This window comes from Mirounga leonina, unplaced genomic scaffold, assembly GCF_011800145.1.
Source record: "Mirounga leonina isolate KUSES-001 unplaced genomic scaffold, KU_Mleo_1.0 Mir_165, whole genome shotgun sequence".
Lineage (NCBI taxonomy): Eukaryota > Metazoa > Chordata > Mammalia > Carnivora > Phocidae > Mirounga > Mirounga leonina.
In genome coordinates, this window is record NW_023270415.1 from 7,712,542 (window position 1) to 7,723,696 (window position 11,155).

Below are 11,155 nucleotides of genomic sequence, written 5' to 3' on the forward strand. Positions count from 1 at the left end.
TTCACTTATGTCTTTTTATTGTAAACCCTTTACAATTATCATTCAAAATAGGCAAGGATAACAAATGAATAAATGAATGAATGAAATGCTAGGAATAGCCTAGATATCTACAAGTGTAATTAGATTGCAGTTGCATTATCATGTATTCTTTATGGTGCTGTCATTGTGGAGATGAATAATTTTTCCCCCTCTAGTTCTCAGCCAAAATGAGCGAAACTTCTTCCACTAGTTTTTCCATGATTCATCGCACTTCTTCTGAAGGTCAAGTTCCTTCCCCTCGCCACCTGAGCGTCATGCATCCTGTTGTGGCCAAAAAGATCAGCTTCTACAAGAGCGGAGACCCGCAATTTGGTGGGGTCAGGGTGGTGGTCAACCCTCGTTCCTTCAAGACATTTGATGCTTTGCTGGATAATCTGTCAAGGAAGGTGCCCTTACCTTTTGGGGTGCGGAACATCAGCACCCCTCGGGGAAGACACAGCATCACTCGCCTGGAGGAGCTAGAGGACGGCGAGTCGTACCTGTGCTCCCACCGCAGGAAGGTGCAGCCCGTGGATCTCGACAAGGCCCGCCGGCGCCCACGACCCTGGCACAGCAGCCGCGCCATCACCGTGCAGGCGCAGTACTCCCCTCCAACTGGCGCCGCCCCCGCTGCCGCTCCCGGCATGCTGCGCGCCCCGCGAAGGCTCTTGGTCTTTAGAAATGGCGACCCGAAGATGAGGCGGGTGGTGGTTATGAGCAGAAGGGTTGCACAGAGCTTCCAGGCCTTTCTGCAACACCTGACGGAGGTTATGCGGTTCCCGGTGACCAAGCTGTACGCGACGGACGGAAGGAAGGTGAGTGTTCCGGGGGTTTCTCACGTCTGAGCTTGCGACGTGTGGGACATGGATGGAGGCGCCAGAGAAAGGAAGGCTTCGCGTGCGTGCGTGTGTGTGTGTGTGTGTGTGTGTGGTGTATTCCTACCCTCGTGGGAGGGCGCTGGGTCACCTGGGTGCGTGGCCCCACTGTTCTCTGGTCAGAATCTGAAGAAGCCACTGCCAAGAGGGGCTCTTTTTAATCTCACACTCCCTCCCCCGTTCTGCCTTCCTTGAGCACTGAGTTGTATAATCTGTTGGCACAGAATGCAATCGCGACAATATTTCTTGAAAAGCCATGGCCAAGAGTGATATTGTTAGGTAGAGAAAGCATTTTTTTTCTGCCATCCGTCCTGGGGCGTGGGTGAGGGAACAGGGGAGAGCTTCCCCTGCAGCTGTCAGCGTGTCCACCAGGCCCTTTCTCAGCTGGCTCAGGATGGACGTTTGGCTACAGCTGGATATTTTGGTGGGGAAGGCAGAGGCAGGACTGCATACCTTTTAAAGATTTCTTTAGTTATGGCAGAAGACTGATCTCTCTTCAGGTAGTATACAGGTTGAATGAAGATGTTGGTCTAGCCACCCCCACCTTGATACTTGGTAACTTTGTATACATTATTGATGCCTAATGAACACTTGGTGATTATCCCTTTCAAGGCCTTGAGTTGATTCCACTCACTACAAAATTAATATATGGAAAGGGGCCGCTTGGCTGACTGAGTCCACCTGACTCTTGATATCGGGGTTGTGAGTTCAAAGCCCCACGTTGGGTATAGAGATTATTTAAAAAATAATAATAAAATCTTAAAAAAATTATCATATGGAAAGAACAAAAACTTCATGTTGCTCATGTAAGGACCTTAACTCTTTGGTTTCTTCTAGGTTCCCAGTCTGCAGGCCGTGATCCTCAGCTCTGGAGCTGTGGTGGCAGCAGGAAGGGAGCCATTTAAACCAGGAAATTATGACATCCAGAAGTACTTGCTTTCTGCAAGATTACCAGGGATCTCTCATCATGTATACACCAAGGGAAGTGCTAGGTCAGAAGGCAGAAAGAGTAAGTCCCTTAAATATGTAGCTCTTATTTTTAGCCCTGAGTTGTGGTTTTTTTCTTTTAACCACAACATTCAAAGAAAAAAAAAAAAAACAATCCATGCTTAAAATGGCCAATTTCCTTTGTCACATGAGAAAAAATGAGGGGATCAAAAACATTCTAAACTGGAATTGGTTAATGTATAGTTGGAAAGAGTCATAGAGATTGTATTTTTTTTTTTTTTTTAGATTTTTTCAAATCAATCAATGATTAAATTGAGGGGGTAAGCCTTTATTTGTGTGTGTGTGTGGGGGGGCATATAATACCTAGATAAAAAATAAAAATACCAGCATTTCTTGATTTGGAGAGGAATTCTATGGAATTTGTATAAGTGGCATCTGGTAGTTATAAAGTTTTCTCCAAATAGTACCATGCAGTATCGTAGCTGAGCTCAGCAGGTTAGTTGAGTGACTGTGCTTTTAAAAATCTCTTAAGTACATATGAACTGTACCTTCTGAAATTATTCCAGTAAAAATCACAGCCCTTGGATCCTTTTTTTTTATTTATTAAAAAAGTTCATGTAGTCAGTTCATGCTGGTTAATAATAATGTAGGTTGATAATTCCTTAGGAAATGCTGCACAATATAGCATAATCCTTTGGGTAGGGGAGAAGGAGGGCTATTGATGCCCAAGATTATAGGATGCGCTATAAATTCTCTCTGCAGGCATGGTTAATTGTATTATTCATTGTGCTCAGTATTTTAATCTCATTATTCTTTGTGCACAGTGTTTTAGCTCTATGCTAAGGAATTGATTGCCACTTACACTTAAATTTTGGTTTTTATTTAGACGTGGAATAATAAACCCTTTAAGTAGTATTAATCCCTCTACTTATTGCTAAAGTGGGTGAAACTCATCTACTATTGATATACTCAATAGATATCTATTAATGTTTCTACTTTGTAGGCATTAGCTGCCAAATATCTGTTAAGCACATAGTAGTACTGTTTCACTGTGCTCATTTTACTAAAATGATTTTATTATTTTGTGTGATATGGGTTGTGAATATGATTTTTGATGGAGTTAGGGAATCTGAGGGCTTTGTTAAATTTTATTTAAAAAATTTTAAGTGAGGCCTTTTCATTTGTAGTTTTGGTAAATGCATACCAAAAATAAGAGAAAATATTTCCGGGTTTATACTCTGAAATGTTGAAGGTGTTTAATTGATGCCAAGTATATATAAATCTATACAAACTACTAATTAGAATTTGAGATTAAGAAGCTAGAGTACTAAAGTTATCTTTAGAGACAGACAATAAAAATATAACTAGATATGTTGGTCTGTTGTCTAGCTCTGTTCTCTTTTGTGCCCTATATTAAATCAAATGTACTAATTATACAAAGTGAATGCTAAAGTAATAATTATTACTTGATTAATGTTGACTTCTAAGTAAATTCTAAAAATGTTTTAACTTTCATAATATTGTAGATGTCTCTCTTAGATATGCACAGACAGGAAAATGAATATCACTGTAAATTATTACTCACTTTGTTTGCATAGATAAGAAGCACTTAGACTCCAGTTTCAGTACTAGTAAACAAAAAAACAAAACAAAATCCCACAAAAATCTTTTTATTTTTGCTAGAATCCTTAGCAATTTCTTCTTGATACTTTCCTTATTAAAATTGCCTAATTAAACTCACAAAAATTAAAATTCTGTGAATCTTTTTATTGAAGTAAGATTATAGGTTTTCTTTTTGAGAGTAGCTTGTAGAAATGTACCAGATATCATAGTGAATTCAAATAACCAATGAATACATAAAGGTGAGAAACATATTAATATCTTACTATGAAATTTAGAAAATATGGTATTTTTCATACTAATTATTTATTTTTCTTTTCTTTCTTTGCTGCCTCTTCTATTGGATATTTATAACTTCTCTATCTTCTACATTTTGATGTGGGGCGTCTTTTACTCTTAAAATCTTGAAAGTGAGTACACATGTGCCTTCAAGTCCAAAGTCCCAGATTTATTCTGTTTCTTCTGACAAAATGCATAATATTGATTGCTACTCACACCATTCTTTTGCTTCAGAAAATTACTTGGCCTTAGAAAAAAATGATTCTCAGAATTTATTGATATATCCTTCTGAAGATGATATTGAGAAATCAGTTATTTTTAATCAAGATGGTACCATGACAGTTGAGATGAAAGTTCGATTTAAGATAAAAGAGGAGGAAACCATAAAATGGACCACCATCAGTAGAGCAAGTCTTTCTCATAACAATGAGAAGAATGAGGTAGGTGGTTTTCTGGGAAGAAGAGATGATCGGTCTTCTGGTTTAAAAATTGCAGCATGCTCATTGTCTGCAGATGTCTCATCTCTAGAGAAAGACAATAATCAAGAGGGCAGTTTGGCAGAGGACATAAACACTCAAATGACAGATCAAGAGACTGAAACTTGCACTTTTGCTAGTAGGCAGAATGCTGCTATGGACACAAACACCATCCAGGAGACTATGGATCAAGCAAAGCATCATTTTTATAGGCCCCCTACACCTGGACCAAGAAGAGTGAGACAAAAGAAATCTGTGAGAGGGAGTGTGACCTTGGTATCTGAAACTGAAGTTCAAGAGGAAATGATCTTTAGTGAAGAGAGGGAAGATGGGGAAAACAAATCTGAATATCATATGTTCACACATTCTTGCAGTAAAATGTCATCAGTATCTAACAAACCAGTGCTTGTTCAGATCAATAACAATGAGCAGATGGAGTCATCTTTAGAAAGAAAAAAGGAAAGCAGGCTGTTCAAGTCAGGTGCAATACATGCTGGTGTTGTAGAAATTACAAGTCAGAAGATGTTAGAGATGTCTCATAATAATGGCTTACCACAGACTATATTAGAAAACTCAACTGTGGAGGAAGGTATAGTTGATAGTGGAAGGTTAGACAACAAAACTAGTATCAAAAACTTAAGACCTTGTGGTGACACCAGTGATAGATTCAGTCCTATTTTGGCAGATACAACTCATTCTTTAAGTAACAACTCTGGAGCTGACAGAGCTATTTCTGAGACCCCAGCTTCAATAGGGTCTTCCACTGTCACCACAAGAATTGACAGACTAAGTAATGAATTTGCTCAGTGTGGTTTAACAAAATTTCCAGCAAATGAAAAGCAGATTTCATCATCTGTTGCCAGCAAAAAGAAGATGAAATCTCAGCAACAAGTGATAAATTCCAGGTATCAGGATGGGAAGATTGCAACCAAAGGAATTCTTAGTAAGAGTAAGAGAATAAACACAGGAGGTAGAATTGCACAGGAAGTCATATTGGAGGATTCAGACAGTTCCCTTAAAGGAGGAATACTTTGTGAGGAAGACCTCCATGTAAGTGATATGGTGATTGAATCAAATTATTGTTCCAAAAGTAATATCAATCCCATGAATTCCAAGAATTTGCATGTAAATAAGTTAAACACTCTTCAGAATCCTAAGAAGTTTCAAGGACTGTTAGCCAAAAGGAAGTCCAGACCAGTAAGTTTAGGAGGACCTACAAAAAGAGAAATTGGTCAAGACAATAAAGTATTTCCCCATAATGACTTCAGGTGTTACAAAAATAATTTTGAAGATCAAAATTTATTTCATGTTTTTAACTTCCTTGAGCAAAAACTCAGTGCTTTTTGTGGACCACAGGCTCAAGCAGAAATAGCATCTTGGTATTCAAGAGGAATGACCAAGAAAAGTTTAGTTTCAAAAGTTAATAATTCACACATAACTTTAAAAACTCAGAAAAAACACAAAGGGGATAAGTTGAAATTAAGTACTATTGTAAATAAACAACATGTTACAACCAGGGCAAATTCCTTAGCTTCTTTGAAAAAAGCTGTTTTTCCTGAGGATATTAGCCATCATTCAGCTCAAAATTATATACAGAGATGGTTGCAGAGCATAAAACCGCATTCAGCTCTGCAACCTAGAAAATCAGCTCCAATATACAAAAAAGAAAGGAGTGTGGTAAGTTGTAACAACAGTGGTTTTGCAGGAACTAATTCCCACACAAGTTCTGGAAAAGGAAATAATTTTGTTAGGGAAAGTAATAAACACATAACTAAAAGTGCCAGTTCGACAGAAAATCTAGACAAAAAGGCAGGTAAATCTTTTAACAAAGATAACAGTCAAGAACTTTCTAAAGATCTCTGTGAGAATCAAGTTGAATCTCTGAATAATGCTTGCTTGCTTCCCTTGCATGAAAATTGTGCTTTGTCACAGTCATCTATCGATGATCATAATACTAAAATCCAGGTATGTGCTGAAAAATTAGGACCAGAGGTAAGCCTTATTTACCAAGAAATAAATCTAGCTACAAAAAGGCACAGTGTAGAGGCTGCTATTCAAGTAGATCTTATGGAAGAAAACACTCCAAAAGACCTTTTACCAGCCTTGCTGCTTCACCAACTGCAAGCTTTAGTTCCTAGTATTCATAAGACTCAGAATGGAATTATTCAAATGCCAGGTTCACTTGCAGATGTTCCCTTCCCTTACCCAGTATGTAAGTCATATACTAATGTCCTTCTAGCTTGGCTTCTGGTGCTAAGCTTAAAGGGAAGTATAAATAGCTTCTGCCAAGGTGATGCTCACAAGACTACCAACAGAGCTTCAGAAATACTTGGATTATTGGAGGTTCTAAAGCATACTGCCATCACCGAGGAAGCTGATGATTTGAAGGCTGCTGTTGCCAATTTAGTGGAATCAACCACAAATCATTTTGGACTCACTGAGAAAGAACAAGACATGGTTCCAAGAGGACTTTCTGCAAATTGTTCCACACCCAACACTCAGAGAGTTCCTAAGTGCATTGAAAATGAAAAAACACAGAAAATCTCCTTTTTAGATGGAGGCTACTCTGCCAGTGAGGACTGTGGTCCTGAAGTCTGTGTTTCAGAGTTGACTTCTTCTTCATGTCAGATGTGCACTGTGAATAAGACCTATCCTCCAAAAGAGACTTGTAACCTCAGTGACATTTTTTCCCCTAGTGATGGCTCTACCATTGATCAGACCTCCATGAATAAGGCTTGTTTCCTAGGAGAGGTCTGTTCACTTACTGATATTCTGTCTTCCCATAAGGCTTGTGCTTCTGATGAAAACCATAGTTATGAGGCAACTTGCCCAGTTGATGAGACCTACATTCCCAACAAAGTCTGCAATACCAGTGACTTTTTAAATTCCAAAGAAAACACATGTGCTGATAATTTGGAATTGACTGAAGAATTAGAAAGGAATGATGAAGTTCAGAAAGACCTAAATATTTTGGCAGACCCTGGGTGTAAACATGGCTTTAATATATTGGTGTCACCCCAACATACCAGCAATTTAAGCCACTGTGGCTTTACCATAAATGAAACTGAACCAGAAATTGATAAGGGACATAGTTCTGTAACTGAATTTAAAAATTGTTCATTAAAGAAATTTCAGGGTAAAAATGTATCTACATCCTCTGATAAGGAAGACTCAAAGACTTCTGAAGAACCAGGCTCAGTAACCGATAGCATGACATCAAGTGAAAGAAACATTTCAGAATTGGAATCTTTTGAAGAATTAGAAAACCAGGACACTGATATCTTTCATACAAAGGTAAATGCAGGAGAGCAGGCCACTGAAGAATTGATCCAAAAAGAGTTAGAGACCAGTAAAAATTTGGAATTGATAGAAGTCTCCAGCAGGAACATTACAGAAGAAGAAAAAAGAAATGGTGTAATTTGTGAGGCAATCAGTAGGAGGCTGGCAATACCACCATCTTTAGTGTTTTGCTATGATTCTAAGCAAAATACTGAAAAGGAACTCAATGAAGGAGAAACTAAAATGAGAGTAAAAATGATGGTGAAACACATGGAAATTGGAAGTAATTCAGAGTCCTCTCTTGATTTTAAAAATAGTTTCACAAGACCAGTGATTTCTGATTGGTCAGAATTTAGACTAGACAGTGAGAATGAGCAGCCATATAAAACATCCAGTGATGGCCCCAATGGCAGTTGTGAGGAGATTGCCCAAGAGAAAGAATACAATAAAGGATTTGTTAAAAGGACAATAGAGAAACTTTACGGTAAAGGAGAGATTAAACCATCTTTTTTTTCTGGGTCTGTACATAGATCTCAGGTTTATCCTTACAATTCTATGGAGTTTCAGTGTGCGAGGAAAGCAGGTCTTTATGATTCTGAAGGTCAGTCATTTGGGTCTTCTGAACAGGTATCTAGTAGTTCATCTAAGTTGCAGAAATTTCCAGAAGGTCAAGATAAATGTGACTTTAATGATGTGAGGTCCGGTTATCATGGGGGAGACATTGTAGGACATAGTACAAAACATAATGATTGTAACAGAATCGTTAGAAACATAGAGGAAGGAGTACTGATTGATAAAGGGAAGTGGCTCCTGAAAGAAAATCATTTGTTAAGAGTATCATCTCCTGAAAATTCTGGCTTATATGGCAATGCAGACACCACATCAGTGGATACTCTACTTAATAACAGCAATGAGGTACCATATTCACATTTTGGAAATTTGGCTGAGCTATCCTCTTCAGAATTGGAGGAACTGACTCAACCCCTTGAAGTGAAATGCAGTTATTTTAACATGCCTCACTGTAGTGACTCTGAACCTTTTTGTGAGGATTTGCTAGATGTTCAAAATAAAACTTGTGCCAAGGAGGGAATACCAGATCATCATGCAGAGGAGAAAGCTAGTCATAAGTCAGAAAGAGTATGCACATCAGTCACTCATGTCTTTACATCTGCTGGTAACAAAGTCCATCCTGTCTCTGATGATACTATTGAAAACCAACCATTGCCTGGTAATAATGTAATTCATGGTGCACTTCAGGAAGGTGACTCTCTGGATAAGCTCTATGCTATTTGTGGCCAGCACTGCCCTATACTAACTGTTATCATCCAGCCTATAAATGAGGAAGACCGAGGATTTGTATATTGCAAAGATTCTGATATTGAAAATTTCTTGGGTCTCCATTTATGGATGAAAATACACCCATATTTACTACAGTCAAACAAAACCATGTTCAGAGATGAGAACAATAAAGCAAGTGGTAGAAAAGCATTTATTGATAATACCATTGATGATACATTTGATCAGCTTTATTTTAATAATACATTTGACTTGGATAAAAGAAAATTAAGAAAATTAAAAGGAATTAACTCTTTGAGCTTAGAGGAAGAAAATAATTTAAAGAAATTTCAATTATATTTAAATAAAAAGTTTTGTGTGAATTTCTTGGACACATCATTGTTGGTTGTGGATGATGTGAATTCAAATACACAGGACCCCACCAATCAGACAAATGAAATCTTTGAAGTAGTTGATGAGAATAACAACTTACTAAATAGCAGATTTCAGAACTCATTAACAAATCTCAACCAAGTAGTAAGAGAAAATAGCAACTATCATTTCTCCTTTGAAATGAATGGTCAAACCTGCCTATTTTACCAAGTTGAGACATCCTTAAATATTAGCAACAGAAATGTATTAGAAATATTTTATATATTTGAGGATGAAAATCTTTTTATTTGGGAAGAGGAAAGCCAAATTGATCTTGAAAACAGTGATGAACAAGACTTATAATTTTAATATCAGCACAGCCTTTTAAAATCAGTGTGTTTTTTCCTCATAATGAGATGAAACACATGGGATGGATATAGACTAGATAACCTCTAAAAATTTCACACTTTAAAATGAGCTTATTCTAGAAAGTTTGCACTTAGATAATCTGATTTGACTTTCATTATTCTTCTGTTCTTCATTTTTCCAAAAATTACAGACTCAGTTTTTATTCTATTATTTTTGAAATTTCTGTGTGTTTTCCCCTGAACATACGTAATTTCCTGGAACTGTGATTTTTTTTTTAGGACATCATAAAAACCCTAAGGACAGGAATTCTTTTTTCTTTCTTTGTATGTTGTTCATTTTAGTGCAAAATGTGTATTGAATAAATGGAATAGACATAGTCTCAAAGTGTATTTCATTTATTAATTTTAACTCTGATTTAATAAAGGTATGAAGATAAGATCTCCACAACAATCTCATAAGTTTCTTCCAAATGTGTTGAATCTAGTTTCCTCAGAACATCTATCTAATGAACTCACAAGCCTTTCCAAGGGACAGGATTCACCATTTTTCCTCATAATTAGAAAAGGATGCTTTACTACTATGCTGCCTCTTTGTACTTTGCCTAGAAATTATAATCTTTTAAACAGTAGTAAAATGTCAAGAAATCCAAATAGGTCAGAAAAAAAAAAAAAAGGAAAAACTTAAGGCATGCTCTGTGAAGAAAAATTAAAGGAGCTGGAATGATTGAACTTGGGAAAGAAAATTTAAAATTTAAAATTCTCAAAAAACTGCCGTGAAGAGGAACTTGACATTTTTTTTTATGTTCAACTGCATTGATAAAAACTTAATTAGATATAAGGAAAAACATTGCCTAGAAGGATAAATAAATTTGATTAGACTATAAATTGCTTGTTTTGTATACTTGTGGTATTTTGCCTGGGATTTATCCAGGGAACCTTTTAAGATTCCTCCCACTTCATGACTATATCACAGACTATATTGATGGTATAGAAACAAGTCTTATAAAACATTGAAATCTATGTCTCTTGTCTGGAATGGACCTAAAGTAGAACAATTAATGTTTTTTGGAGCCACAAATGGAGGTGCTAAAACAACAAATTTGGTATTGAGTAACTAAAGGTAACTAATTACATAAAAAATACCTCTGGTTTCAGTTTAACATGAGTTATAAATCCATAAACAATTATAAGTTGTTATTTATTTCACCAGATGAAGACTTAACCTCTATGTACAGTATACTTTTTCTACATAATGTGATATGCTTTTCTCATTGAAAAGTAGTTTGCCACGTTACATAAGCCTCTGTAATGACCAGTGAGAATTTTGTTGGAATAAAGGGCTAAAATTGTGAAGAAATAAGAGAAAAGGGGGAATTTCTGTTAATTTTGTGCCTACTTTATAGTAGGTCTATGGTAGTCTTACAGATCTATTAAGTGTAATCCTCATAAAGACACTGAGTTTGGCTTTGCTATACTCCCTTTTTATAGGTGACAGAACCTAGAGGCAGGGACATAAAGTACTGTCATTGGTGGTGCATAGTACCACTGTCAGAATTTGAACCCAGACCTTTGTGCTTGGAAATCACTGTTATTTTTATTACACCTTTATTCTTTTTATGTAAGGAAAAAGTGGTAAAATATTTAA

The 11,155-nt window shown here is 36.8% G+C and overlaps 1 protein-coding gene across 1 annotated transcript; it reads left to right on the forward strand.

Moving 5' to 3' along the window:
• The first annotated feature begins 206 nt into the window (after positions 1 to 206).
• Positions 207 to 9,868, forward strand: RP1 (RP1 axonemal microtubule associated). Its single transcript, XM_035011163.1, has 3 exons — positions 207 to 833; positions 1,731 to 1,902; positions 3,873 to 9,868. Exons 1-3 carry the CDS (start codon positions 207 to 209, stop codon positions 9,503 to 9,505), a joined length of 6,432 nt encoding a protein of 2,143 aa, XP_034867054.1. The 3' UTR covers positions 9,506 to 9,868.
• The last annotated feature ends 1,287 nt before the right edge of the window (positions 9,869 to 11,155 follow it).